We start from the raw sequence: 14,671 nt of genomic DNA, 5'->3' as shown, positions 1-14,671 counted from the left end.
CATTTTTCCATACTTTACCATGCTGTACTTAAAGGATTGTTTGAAGTTACTAGAACAAAGAGAAATTAGAGAGGTCTAAACTGGCATGGAATCATTATTTGTTATCATTTCATGATTAAGTTCTTTTTTTCTGCTGTTTTAGGGTCTGCCAATTTCTATGTACGGAGGCACCATAATACCCTCTCATCCTCAGCTTGCTGATGTTCCAGGAGGTCCACTGTTCAATGGACTTCACAACCCGGATCCTGCTTGGAACCCTATGATAAAAGTTATCCAGAATTCAACAGAATGCACTGATGCCCAGCAGGTAAAACGGGCTTAATGTTCTTTCAATTTTCAGATTTGTCCTGTCACTCTTAATTATGTGAGTAGTGAAACTCCTGAGGAATGACTAACCACGATGATCTGAATTAAGCTTTTCAATATCAAGAAGATGCTCCTAAGCTTTTTGTTTTATGTATGTGTATTCTTCCTAGGGAGAAAGAGTGTTGTGCCATTGCATTTATATATTCATTTTGTAAATGTCTAAAGATTCCTAATTAGAAATTCCAATTTTTCCTCCCCCTTTTCAGATTTGGCCTGGCACGTGGGCACCTCATATTGGAAACATGCATCTCAAATATGTCAACTAAGTTAGAAGGTCTTTTACTCTTTAGTCTTGTTTGGGAAACCTATGACCTTGGAAGAACTCTGGGGATTTTCTTTTTTTCAATGTGCCTAAGAAATTTTCTCTGAGGCTTTAGCAATGGAAATTTGATTGTCCATTGTATAAGAAAAAAATTGATTTCCTATCCACCTGATTATGTTCTCTGGTTAGTTTAGCCATTTTCAACTTAAGATCAAATGAACTTACTGCTTTTGGCTAAACATACTGAATGCTATTTGTATACAGAAAAGAATTAGATGATTACATGTTTCAACCTTTTAGGGTGGTAAATACATGTATAATTGTTTACATGCTTCAAAGGAAAAAGTTGAGTAAATTTCTTGTCATATAGCGGCTCTACTTAATGTGGCCTGTATTAATGTGAAATATTTACCAGAATATTCAATAAAAAGATGAACAGTGTTTAGAAGTGGGGTGTGATCCTTTCAGTGGTCATGAAGATACCAGCCAATCCACAATCATATTGAACCAGATTGTTAAACAGTGTTATTTATTTGTAACATACTTCTCACATTTTACTCTTAAGAGTCCCCAAATCATCAACTTTGGGTTCCTTTTGTGCTTCCTAACTTTTATTTGAATTGGGACAAAAGAGGGGGTAGTAACTTCTGTTATTCTGCTGTATTGTTGAATCACTGAGTAATGCTTATAAATATGTAACTAATTCTGGGCTTAGTTCCATTGCCCCACGTATGAGAGCCAATATGCTTAACAAGCTAATCACAGGAACACTGGAAGGGATTGGCTAAGCTATATGTTATGCCAAGAATCTGATGCAATAGAGAAGGGAAAATTCCCCTACTGAGAAGTATAGACATCAGCTTGTTTGTGTCTTAATGTAGTTAAATCTCCTTGCTTTATAAGCAATATTAAAAAGAAAACAAGACAGTGTTTGAGGGCTAAAGAGAGAAGGCAAAGAGAATGCACAGAAAAGGCAAAGGAATTAGGAGCAAAATCACACAAGAAGCACTTTTCTAGTCTTGAAACAACAGGAATTGGTTTTTTGGGGTTTTTGTTTTGTTTTGTTTTGTTTTTTGTGGGGGGTTTTTAAGGTAGGGTCTCACTCTAGCCCAGGCCTACCTGGAATTCACTATGCAGTCACAGGGTGGCCTTGAGCTCATGGCGATGCTCCCTCTGCCTCCCAAGTGCTGGGATTAAAGGCGGGCGCCACCACACCCAGCTAGGAATTGTTTTTTATTAAGAACCTCTCTTTTTAACTTAATTTATTTATTTCAATGCAGAGAGAGAGAAATAGAGAAAGAGAATGGGTGTCCTAGGTCTTCTTGCCACTGCAAGTGAACTCCAAATGCATGCACCACTTTGTGCACCTAGCTTTACATAGGTACTAGGGAATAGAGCCCATGCAAGTGCCTTAACCACTGAGCCATTTCTCCAGCCAATCAATAGTAATTCTTAACTTTCTGTGCCCAGGTTCTCAAGCCATCACTAAGTCAGACATACCATGTTAGTTCTATATATTAGATAAAGTCTTGTTCTTTCATCTTCCATATAATTTTACATATAAGAACTTCCTCACCAAGTTCACATCTTATTTCTGTTTTTAATGAATTTGGAAGCTACATCCTTTGCAGTGGTTTGATAGTCATATCAAGTAGTCTAAAAGCCCCCTGTCACTCTGGAGAAAAAAAGTCCCCTTAGATCACCTATATATTTTGCTGTTTCCACTTACTACTAACAAAAATACTGATGTAAAATCAGTGAAATGAATGTAACTACTCTTGATGACATTTACATTAAAGGGGAGTAATACTAAGTAAATGATGCAGTGGAACAAAAAAGGTGAGCTTTGCTAGACATGGTGGTGCACACCTTTAATTCCAACACTTGGGAGGCAGAGATAAGAGGATCACTGTGAGTTTGAGGCTACTCTGAGACTACATAGTAAATTCTAGATCAAACTGGGCTAGAGAGAGAACCTACCTTGGGGTGTGGGGGGGAGAAGATGAGCTTATTCTGTTTTGTTTTTGTTGTTTTTTCAAGGTAGGGTCTGACTCTAGCCTAAGCTGACACTTACTCTGTAGCTCTGTAGTCCCAAGCTGGCCTTAAACTCATGCTGATCGTCTTCTGCCTCCCAAGTGCTGGGATTAAAGCCTGGTGCCACCATGCCCAGCACTTTACTCTATTTTAACTATCTAATATTTAAATTACCTGGAAACACCCTTAAATCTATGCTCTGCACCTTAAGGACAATAGAACAAGAAATTTTTTCTCAGGACATAAATTAGAGTCCATAAAGAGAAGGAAGGAGAAACCCTTAAGAGAATTAAGAAGCAGTAGGAGTTTTACAGTACAAGTAATTCTTTGGGATACCCTCCTCCTTTCCCTCTGATCAGCACTGCCTTCCTTTCTGTTTGGATCCTGGTTGTCTACTCTCAACCCTATTTGCCTGTTATAATCTCTTCTTCTGCCTGCCTCTTCCTGGCATTACTTTACTGCTATTTTACCAACTTGAACATTGGATAAAACCTAGCTCAGGTAAGAATTTAATTACTTTCAAAATATGTAAGGGATGGAGGGAGACAGCATGGGTACAATGAAATAAAAGAAGCTTGAATTCTGTTTCATTTCTGTCACAACTGTATGACTTTAGGCAAGTTCTTTTACTTTTCTGGGCTTTATATTCCTCATCTGACAATATAATTAAACTTAAATGAACTCAAAAGCCTAGTTCTAACAGATTTTCTTTTTCTTGTGAATGAAAATAATATACTATTGAGAATACTGGAAACAATTAGAATGTTTACAATCCTGAGTTTTGGTTCTCATATGAAATTGAAAGCCTTCTATTCTAGAGACAAGTATTGATTTTAAGATTTTAATGGAAGCAGAAGAAAACATTGCACATCCATAGTGAGCCCTTAAATCATTAAGAAGCATCCTGCTAAAGCACAAGTCAAACCCAATGAGAATAAAAGTTCTTTTAAGAATAAAATTGTATAATCAAGGTTTCCAGGCCCATTTATTTCAAGTAATATTCAGTGTAATAAAATTCCACTGCCAATAAAGTTGTCAATGTTTTAAGACCCTTTAAACCTATTGTGGCTACAGTGTGCTGACTTGCCCTTTTATAGGCCAGTATTTCTTCCGTCCCTGCTCTCAAAGGGGAAATCCCATCACTTCAGCTAACCAGACCAAAGAAGAGAGCTGGACAGCCAATGGTGGCTTCTTCTAACCAGAGGTAAGAAAGCTCAGGCTTTACACTACAGTGCCTATCCCCCTCCCAACCTCAACACAACTACATAAGAAGACCATCCTCAGTGTAGTTACCTTGTACAAAGGGGGAAGCTTTCAAGCCCAATATCTGGATGTAGTGGCACACACTTTTAATCTAGCTCTGAGAGGTAGAAATAAGAGGAACAAGAGTTCAAGATCTGTCACCCCACCAGAGCTCCATGAGACCTGTCTCAACACCCTCTTCCCCACCCACCCAAAAAAGGCCAAATAGAGTAAGGCTTGTTATACATGGTTCTATCCTACTGTTGAAGACCTTTGAACCACACTGTAAACCCAGAAGAGGCAAACAAGCCTGTGGAACAACAGTTTCTGAACATCTTGTTCTCTAACTAGCAAGAAACACTTCTACACAGAAGTGTGAATGGTGATGACATCTTCCTAGTGGACCCTGTCCTGGTGTGAGTGACATTTTTTTATTTACCCTCAATGATCTATCAGATGCCAGTATACTGGATGTTTCACCTTCACTTTCTTTTAGGAAACAAGAGAGAGAAAGGTGGCTTTAAGTATCAAAGTCTTTTTTTTTTTTTAATATTTTTTATTTATAAGACAGCCAGAGTGTGGGTGCACCAAGGTTTCTTGCTGGTGCAAACACTCCAGACATAGATGCCACTTTGTGCATTGTCACTACATGGGTACTGGGGAATTGAACTTTGGTCTGGTAGGCTTTGCAAGCAAGCATCTTTTCATTAATGAGCCAATTTTTTTTCATATATATGTGCATGCCATGTACACATATGTATGTATATATGTGTTTATATGTGACTGGGTGAACATATGTTTGTGGGTCCATGTGTGTGAGTACATGTAGAGGCCAGAGGTTGATTGCAGGTGTCCTTGATCACTCTCCCTTTTTGAGACAGTCTTAAGGAACCTAGAGCTCACCTGTTCAGCTAGTCTAGCTACCCAGCTTGCCCTAGGAATCCCATCTCCAGCTCCCGAGCACTGGTATTACAAGTGGGCAAGCCACCATGCCCATGAAGAATTTGCATGAGTGCTGGGCATCATCTCCTCAGGCTTGTCAGGCTTGCACAGCAAGCACTTTACTGACTGAGCCATCTCACTAGCTCAAGCCAAGTTCAATAAAGTCATGAAGCCAGACATAGCTATATGTGTTTATAGTTCCTCCTGAGGCAAAAGATCACTTGAGCCCAAGAGTTTGACATCAGCCTGGATAACAGAGATGACTCTTCCCACCCCATCTCAAAATAATAATATTACAAAGAGGGCTTGAGCCTACTTCAAGACCTAAGTTGGAGAACAAGATCATCAACAAATTATCTGATTTCAAACCTAATTTGTGATTACTTTTCACCTTTTTTATTTGCTTTTAAGACCTCTGTCACCTTTTTTTTTTTGGCTTGTTTTCTTGTGTGTGGAGGGGTGTATATAGTATACACATGTACATGTATCCATGAGGTGCCCCATGTGCTTTCCTATAGTGGTATGGTCCCTGGAACAAACATTGGGTGGCCTGCTCCATTATTCTTTGCCTATTTTTTCAAGGTGGGGTCTCACTGTAGCCAAGCCTGACCTAGAATTCATTCTGTAGCCCCTGCCTCTAACTCTGGGAGATTCTACCTCTGCCTCCTGAGTGCTGGGACTGAAGGCATGGACCACCATGTTTGGCTGACCTTTTTGGTTTTTTGAGGAAGGTTCTTCCTCTAGCCCAGGCTGACCTGGAATTCACTGTGTAGTCTCAGGCTGGCCTTGAATTCATAGCTATCCTCCTACCTTTGCTGGGATTAAAGGCATGTGCCACCACACCCTGCTATGGCTGCCCTTTTTTTCTTTTAACTTGCATTTCTTTAATTTTTAAAAATACACACAGGAAAAGTCATGTGTTTTACATAGGAACATATACATTAACAAAGCATTTCTTATAGTTTTCCGACATTCTATTATATCAGTCCAAAATTTATAAGTTAAATATATCAGAACTTTTTAAGTTAAAATGAAGTCCCTAAAACTACTGGATATGCTAGACTTTTTCCAAATTCAAATGAGCAGAGTATGAGTATGATTTATTAAATACAGCTTACTGTTAGCTTCATTGCCTATAATTCTATAAGATGCAACTTTATTGTGCCTTGTAAACAGTATACATCTCTTAAAAAACTGATCAAAATTTTCCATACATTTAGCTCTATCTGATAGATTACAGTGCAACACTATTCATAATTATAGAAATACTATAGAACCCAAGAGCACAGGGTAATAAGCAAAAGAAGTACAATCCTGAACCATCTGAACGCGATTTGATGAATCCTTTAGTGTGAGCTTAGAAAACGCGGAAGAAAAAAGTACATGCACACTACAGTCATGAATAAACGACATCCAACACCTATCACTGCTAGACGTGAGGGAAGGGTGACGGTGAATTTCTTATCCAATCTGACACTCACTCATACTTCTATTTCCTTTTCCTGCTTCTCTCCCATCCCCAAAACATTCACTCCTGCCCCTTCCCCAAAGAAAAGCTCAGGCACTGCCTCCTAAAGAACGCCCCACCTGCCTGGCTGGGGTTAAGACTGAGAAAAAAAAGAGGAAGTCCTCCTACAGAACATGAAATAAAGCATGTGCCATGAGACAATTCCAGCTGCTTTTGCCTCTTTTGGCTGCCCATTTTTATTTGCTCCTGACTCTCTTACTGATACTGGAATTTGCTTCCCCTTCTCTCCTCCCTTACGCCCCATAAGCTCCAGTAACTCCAGTGTCTGTGCTCCCTTATGGGACTGGGGTTGGGGACATGCATGGCCATGCCCAGCTGTTTAAGTGGGTTCTGGAGACTCAGACTTCAGTGGTCTCAGACCTTCATGCTTGTACAAGAAGCACACTTAACCCCTTAGTCATCTCTCTTGTGCCATTTTTGTTTTTTTAGACAGGATCTCGCTCTCTAGCCCAAGCTGGTCTTGAACTCAGCAATCCTTCTAACTCAGCCTCCCAAGTACTGATATTACAGGTATGAACCAACATGCTTGCCTTCGTCTTTTGGTTTATCTTTACCTTTTTGGGTTTTTTGAAGTAGGGTCTCACTCTGTAGTCCCAGGCTGCCCTTGAACTCATAGCTGAGATTAAAGGTTTGTACCACCACATCTGGTCTACGTTTTGCTTTATCTTAATCGTGTAAATCCAAACCTATTTGCCTTGTAACAAAGACCTGGTATTATAGGGTTAGTTGGATCTTTGGTAGTGAAGTCTGGGCCTAGGTTTTTATTTTATTTTATTTATTTATTTTTATAACTAACAATTTCCATGATTATAAACAGTATCCCATGTTAATGCCCTCCCTCCCTCCCCGCAGTTTCCCCTTTGAAATTCTACTTTCCATCATATCCCCTCTCAATCAGTCTTTTACTTTGATGTCATGATCTTTTCCTCCTCTTATGGTCTTGTGTAGGTAGTGTCAGGCACTATGAGGTCATGGATATCCAGGCCATTTTGTGTCTGGAGAAGCATGTTGTAAGGAGTCCTACCCTTCCTTTAGCTCTTACGTTCGTTCTGCCACCTCTTCCGCAATGGACCCTGAGCTTTGGAAGGTGTGATAAGAGATATTGCAGTGCTGAGCACTCCTCTGTCACTTAGGTATTTTTTAAAAAGCCTTTGTATTAAATAGAGCATTTGTCTTAATTCTCTGATTTAAACTAATGATGTTTCATCCAGGTTGCATGGAAGTAAATTCTTTCTCTCTTAAGTCAACTACTTATTTTGTAGTTTCCCAGCCCTTAAGCACACAGTGGTTCCAGAAGAGGTATCTATAAGCAATAGTCCATGTGGTAGTAGTGGTAACTGCTGCTGCTGTTTTGTGATAGAGATTCATGAAGACCTCACTTCCACATGGATCCTTGGATCCTTCTTGATCTAAAAAGCCTTCTTTTTAGTGGTTTTGTTTTTGTCTTTTTGTCCCCCCCCCCCCCTTGGGCTTTGTTTTGTTTATGGCCGTGCTGGGGTTTGAACCTATGGCTCTCATGTATGCTTGGTAAACATTTTATCAACTGAGTTGTATTCCCATCCCCTGTAGTTCTACTTCTGATTATTTTTCTGTCTGTATTGGTAAATCCTCTCTCTTTGGTTTTTTGAGGTAAGGTCTCAGGCTGGCCTCGAACTAATTGCTATCCTCTTACCTCTGCCTCCCAAGTGCTGGGATTAAAAATGTTTGCACCCAGCCACCTCTCTCTTTAAATAACTGTTGATATACCCACCTCTTCTTACACTGCATTATTTCCTGTAATGATCTCATCCCCATATTCTTGGACTTTATCCCATCCCAATGTGAAACACTAGACTTCTCCCCATGAACTTCAAACCAGTTTTTCTAGCTCCTTACAGTGCTTTCTCTGGGTTTCCACATAGAGAATTCACTCCCCAATAAATTCTCAGACAATTCTCCACAATTTGTTCCCAAGTCTTGCCTTCCAGCCTTATTAACACACTTATTTGGGCATGTACTACTCTACAAGAGGCTCAAAAACCTTTTTCGGGGACAGTAAAATATATCTACTTTTCTACCTGAAATGTGACTTTGAAAACCTGCAGAATCTCCATTACCTAGGATTATATTAAAAATCAAGAATCTCGCTGGGCATGGTGGCACACACCTTTAATCCCAGCACTGCAGAAGCTGAAATAGGAGGATTGCTGTGAGTTCGAAGCCAATTTGGGACTACAGAGTGAGTTCCACTTCATCCTGGGCTAGAGTAAGACCCTACCTTTAAAAAACTAAAAAAAAAAAAAAAAAATCCAGAATGTCATCCTAGAACTAATAGATCATAAGTCTCATTTTAACAAGACCTGGGGATTTAAATGTGCATTAAGTATAGTAAGTACTAATTTATAACTTTTTTGTTTGTTTGTTTTTCAAGGTAGGGTCTCACTCTATCCCAGGCTAACCTGGAATTCACTATGTAATCTCAGGGTGGCCCTTTCTACCTCTGCCTCCCAGAGGTCAGCCTGGACTAGAGTGAAACTCAAGCCCCCCCCCCCCAAAAAAAAGAGAGAGAAAGGGCGTGCCAGGGGCCTGTAGCCACTGCAAATCAACTCCAGATACATGCCTTCTGCATCTGGCTTTATATGGGTAGTGGGGAACTGAACACTAGCCCTCAAGCTTTGCAGGCAAGCACTGTGACTGCTGGGCCATCTCTCCAGCCCAACATTTTATTTTCCTTAATAAGCAATGAAATCATAGCTAATGAAAAATCCAGTAAGTCCAGATTGATGAAGCAGTCAGATTGTCTGTAGTTTAAGGGACTGGTGGTGGAGTGGGACAGTTCTGACTTTAAGGACACCAAACAGGACTCCTGAATGAAGTCTAGATTTTTTTTTTAATTTTTTGGTTTATTTTTTATTTATTTATTTTGGTTTTTTGAGGTAGGGTCTTACTCTGGTTCAGGCTGACCTGGAATTAACTCTGTCATCTCAGGGTGGCCTTGAACTCATAGCAATCCTCCTACCTCTGCCTCCCGAGTGCTGGGATTAAAGGTGTGCGCCACCACGCCCGGCTTTTTTGATTTATTTTTATTTATTTATTTGAGAGCAACGGACAGAGAAAGAGGCAGAAAGAGAGAATAGGCGCACCAGGGCTTCCAGCCACTGCAAACGAACTCCAGACGTGTGCACTCCCTTGTGCATCTGGCTAACGTGGGTCCTGGGGAATTGAGCCTCGAACCAGGGTCCATAGGCTTCACAGGCAAGCACTTAACCACTAAGCCATTTCTCCAGCCCTGAAGTCTAGATTTTTAGTGTCTGGAGTTACTAGATTTATTATTTAATTCTCTGGTTTAAACACAATAACAAAAAAGGGGCGGGGCTAGCGAGATGGCTTAGCAGTTAAGGCACTTGACTGTGAAGCCTAGGAACTGTTCAAATCTCCAGGTCCCAGGTAAGCTAGATACTGACACAAACACTCAATGTCGCACATGCACACAAGGAGGTGCACGGGTCTGGAGTTCATTCACAGCATCCCTCTGGACTCCTTATGTCAGCCGCAGCCTACTCTGTACCCCTCCCACTGTTTGGTTTTTTTTCACTCATCTTTCCTTTAACCATCAAAAAAAAAAAAAATGTAGCATGCATTCAAAATCACAATGAAACAGCACTTCATACCCAATATGATGGATTTACTCTTAAGAGTCAGATAAGAGCCGGGCGTGGTGGAGCACACCTTTCATCCCAGCACTCGGGAGGCAGAGGTAGGAGGATCGCCATGAGTTCAAGGCCACCCTGAGACAACAGAGTTAATTCCAGATCAGCCTGGACCAGATTGAGGTCCTACCAAAAAGAAAAAAAAAAAAAAACGTCAGATAAGAAGTGATAGTAAATTACTGAAAAATTAGAAGACTCATCGATTTCTAGTAGGATTATAAAATAATGTAAAGCAAAATGGCCATTCCTCAAAACACAAGGTTGCCATATTAATCAGCAGTCATATTCCTAGCAATATAAAAAATATGGAGCGCTTCACAAAATTGCGTGTCGTCCTTGAGCAGGGGCCATGCTGATCTCTTTATCGTTCCAATTTTAGTATATCTGTTGCCAAAGCGAGCACTTCACTCATGTCTAAGTAGTCCTGGCATCGTAGGCAGAAAGTCCCCTACCTTCCTGCTTGTGTTCAAGGCCATGAAGACCCTTTTCATCCTCTACTGCCATTGTATATCAGGGTCACTAGTACACAGCTGTGCTGACAGGCTCTGGGGCCTGAATCCTATCTTCAACCTCCTACAAGATGTGTGGGCTTGTTTGTCCTAACATAGCTACTATAATAATGCTTTACAGTTTAAAACTGTTTAAAATCTTGCCAAACTTCACCTGTCCCCAGAGTCCAGGTGTAAATAGTAAATAGCCGAACTATATAGCACCAAGAGACTGGTTGGCTGGTGATAATCAAGGGAGTTCTAGAGGTGGGCGCAGAGCCAGGGACCCTTTTCCAGCTTTAGCAGATCCTGGGCTGGCTTTTTGGCGGGTGGGCGGGATCGTCAAGTTGCTTTGGCTGGCGGGCGGCCCGCCCCGGGCGTGACGTTGTACTAATGTTGTTGCCCGCGGCTGCACGTGGCCAACGGAGACTGCCTCCGAATGTGAGCTGCCCCGGCGTTCACTGCACCAGCTGGTTGTCTTTCTACTCATCCGGCTCGCAATGTCCACATCCACGAGCTGCCCAATTCCTAGTGGCCGGGACCAGCTGCCGGACTGCTACAGCACGACGCCGGGGGGCACGCTATATGCCACTACCCCGGGAGGTCAGCGGGCTGGGCTGGGGTCCGCTGTGCGAGTTGTGGTGGGGCGGTGGGAGGAGTAAGTCTTGGACTCGTGTCCTTAGGCTTCTCGGGTCATAACTTTGGAAAGGGTATTTGGACTGAAAATTAGTTCCCCAAAATCTGTGATGCAGCAGTGTCTTGAGCCCAGCTTCCCTGGTGACTGTTTTTCACTGTACCCTGGGTTCTGGAAACCTCTGCTCCTGCTCGTAGCGACTTGACTGCCAGGGAACAAGAGTTTAAGCACTGAGGGAACGTGGCCTCAGCAGGAAGCACTAGTTTTTAAGAAGTGGTTAAAGCAGTTGGGGAGCTGTTGTACGTCTAGCTGTGGCTGTTTGGTTGAGCTCAATAGTGAAGGGTTCCTGCCACGTGGAGGCAGAAGGAAGAGTCAAGAACAGGACCTGGCCCTTTGAGGACAATGTGCTGGCCAAGTTCCTCGGCGAGGCTGAGCCTTAAAGGACTTGGGAGGGGTCAGGACAAGAACAGTATGTCCCTGTTTTTCAGGGAAAGCAGGTGTCCCCTGGAATAAAACCCCTCCCTACCAGAGGTGAAAGCCCAGGTGACAGTGCTGGGTGAATGCTACTGCTCCTTGGCATTCTGATTGGGACAACGAGGCCCCACTCTGTGAACCAAAACAAGCAAGTTCTGAGCAGTAGAGGAGCTAAGAAGACCAAAACCCCCCTCAAAACCTAAAGCCCCTCCTAGGGCTGCAAAAATGCCCAACTTGCCTTATGTATGATGCTTAGGGACAACTTGGTTAGACCTTTTTGTTTTGTTTTGTTTTTTTGAGGTCGGGTCTCACTGACTCAGGCTGACCTGGAATTAACTCTGTCATCTCAGGGTGGCCTTGAACTCATGGCAATCCTCCTACCTCTGCCTCCCGAGTGCTGGGATTAAAGGCGTGCGCCACCACATCTGGCTTTAGACCTCTCTTTTCAATGCTACTCTAGCTTGTCAGCTGAGAACTTAGCTGAGCTGCAAGGAAACTTAACACATTCCAATTCTCCAAGCCCAAGAGGCATATATCTGGGTACCCAATTTCCTGACACCTTGGTCCTTACCCCTTAACAGGCACCCGGATCATCTACGACCGAAAGTTCCTGCTGGAGTGCAAGAACTCACCCATTGCCAGGACACCCCCCTGCTGCCTCCCTCAGATTCCCGGGGTCACAACTCCAGCAGCCCCACCCTCCAAGCTGGAGTTGCTGAAGGAACAGAAGGAGACAGAAGAAGAGATAAACGGTAAGAAAAGTAGGGCCTAACATTAAATGCCCCTGTGAAGAGTGGGGATTCAATTCTAAGAGGGGTTTCTGTACTGACTGCACCTACTCAGACCAGCAACTGGTCCTCTTGCCTTCTCTCTCCAGATGATGCACAATTTGAAATGGACATGTAATCCAGTGCAAGATGACCTCTTGTGTGGAGTTGTACAGGAATCCCTCATGCCACTGTTGCTACCACCTCTTCTGGGGTATCCAAAGGCCAGCTGGCTTCATCTAATCTGGAGAGTGACTTGTTAGTTCTGGGGTTCCTTTAGTTTTGAGGCAGCTACACCAGTGATAGGAACAGGCAACTTGCCAAACCCTTAACTCTACTTTCTCTTCAGTCTATACATATTCTTTCCAGTCCCCTGCCCTCTGCTCAGGGCTGGCACTGAGGAATAAAATGTCATCTTCTGGCTGCTCAGTAAACATTCAAAGAAATATCTTGGCTTCAGTGTTCACCTCAATGTTGATCTTTCTCAGCTGCACAGCTTGGGGACCCAGCAGTCCTGGTTAAGAGGCCCAGGGTCTATTCCCAGCTCCCACTGGCCCACTTCCAGCTGCAAATAGAGCCTAAGGCAGGCTATGGGGGAAGGCTGCAAGAGTTGCCAGACCATAAACAGTAATAGCCTGGCCCTTGCCAAGGGCTGTTCCTATCTTTCCAGGAAGCAGCCTTCCTGGAACTGGCCCCCCCCAGCAGTTCCTCCCTATCCATTCCCAAGCTGGACCTCTGGAAAAGAGGTACTGTTCCCAGTTTACAACTAGCCCCAATCTCCAATTCCTCCCCTTGCCTTTCCTACTTTTAAGTACTCATTCCAATACTCAAAACTTGTGTGTATTCCCCTCTCAGCATATCTACCAAGATTTTCTGATCCCTTCTACCCAGTTGTTTTTCATGGGGTTAGTAGATAACTTAGGGCCTTCACCAAACCTCAAAATGAGGCAACAGCTTGTTCAGTTAGTTTATCATTATCTCAAATCTCAGTAATAATAGGGTGTTTTAGTAGTGGTTTTTTTTTGTTTTTTTTTGATGTTTGTGTTTGTTTTTGACAGAACCTCATACAGCCCAGGCTGGCTTTTAGCTTATGTAGTCAAGAATGACCTTGACATCTTGATCCTCCTGCCTCTACCTCCCAAGTGCTGGGACAACAGGCATGTGCCACCACACCTGAAAAATAATCTGCTCATTTTCTCCTTCAATTTATACAACAAAAAATGATGGTGCTAGCATGTCTCAAAGATGATACAATGCAAACAGAACCATCTTGAGGCTAAGCTATCCTTAGTGGGTAGGAGCACTTACTGCACAAGCATGATAACCTGAGTTTGATGCCCAGCACCTATGTAAAAAGCCAATGTGTGGGGCTGGAGAGATGGCTTAGTGCTTAAGCGCTTGCCTGTGAAGCCTAAGGACCTCGATTCAAGGCTTGATTCCCCAGTACTCACATAAGCCAGATTTACAGTGGCTGGAGACCCTGATGCACCCATTCTCTCTCTCTCTCTCTCTCAAATATTTTTTTTTTTTTTTTTGAGGTAAGGTTTCACTCTAGCCCAGGCTGACCTGGAATTCACTATGGAGTCTCAGGGTGGCCTCGAACTCACGGCGATCCTCCTACCTCTGCCTCCCAAGTGCTGGGATTAAAGGTGTGAGCCACCACACCCGGCTCAAATATTTTTTTAAAAGCCAATGTGGACATGCACACCTCTTACACCAGTGCTCAGGGGGAGCCAAGACAGACAAGTGGAACAGTGGAGCTTGCTAGTCAGTCAGTCAAACAGAAAAACAGCAGGAAAGACCTTGTCTCAAGGGAGCAAGGTGGAAGAGCAATACAGTGCTTTCCACTGGCCTCCATACGTGTGCTATACAGTGCACATACTATGAAAACAGTAACGGGTCTTTACTTTTCTTGAGGGGGCAGTCTCCCCCAGCTTTTTTTTTTTAACATTTTATTTTTATTTATTTATTTTGAGAGAAAGAAAAAGAAGCAGAGAAAGAGGCAGATAGAGAATGGGTGTGCCAGGGCCTCCATCTGCTGCAAACAAACTTCAGACACACGCACCACTCTTATGCACCTGGCTTATGTGGGTCCTGGGGAATCGAACGTAGGTCCTTTGGCTTTGCAGGCTAGCACCTGAACTGCTAAGCCATCTCTCCAGCCCACCTCAAGCTTTTTAAATCTGGGCATGCTAAAACATTTTGTGAAAAACACGGCCATTTCACATAGCAAGGGATATTCATT

The 14,671-nt window shown here is 42.8% G+C and overlaps 1 protein-coding gene and 1 pseudogene across 8 annotated transcripts in view; one reads left to right on the top strand and one right to left on the bottom strand.

Annotated features, from left to right (window-relative positions):
- Nucleotides 1–12,875, top strand: part of LOC101602864 (ankyrin repeat and KH domain-containing protein 1) — a 153,590-nt gene extending 140,715 nt beyond the window's left edge. For 6 of the 8 annotated variants that reach the window (XM_045132883.1, XM_045132884.1, XM_045132885.1 and 3 more), the window contains 4 exons: nucleotides 143–307; nucleotides 3,760–3,866; nucleotides 12,241–12,411; nucleotides 12,537–12,875. In XM_045132883.1, the coding sequence (XP_044988818.1) occupies nucleotides 143–307; nucleotides 3,760–3,866; nucleotides 12,241–12,411; nucleotides 12,537–12,540 (447 nt within the window). In that variant the 3' untranslated portion in view covers nucleotides 12,541–12,875. Of the gene's footprint in view, nucleotides 1–142; nucleotides 308–572; nucleotides 1,070–3,759; nucleotides 3,867–12,240; nucleotides 12,412–12,536 lie in introns of those variants that run through there. The other 2 variants (XM_004652425.2, XM_045132886.1) reach the window with 1 other exon arrangement.
- LOC123454310 lies at nucleotides 10,363–10,462 on the bottom strand (annotated as a pseudogene).
- Nucleotides 12,876–14,671: the final 1,796 nt, after the last annotated feature.

Source organism: Jaculus jaculus, chromosome 13 (assembly GCF_020740685.1).
Source record: "Jaculus jaculus isolate mJacJac1 chromosome 13, mJacJac1.mat.Y.cur, whole genome shotgun sequence".
NCBI classification, from domain to species: Eukaryota; Metazoa; Chordata; class Mammalia; order Rodentia; family Dipodidae; genus Jaculus; species Jaculus jaculus.
The sequence above is the reverse complement of the archived record's forward strand: the minus strand, read 5'-3'. Positions and strand labels throughout refer to the sequence as shown.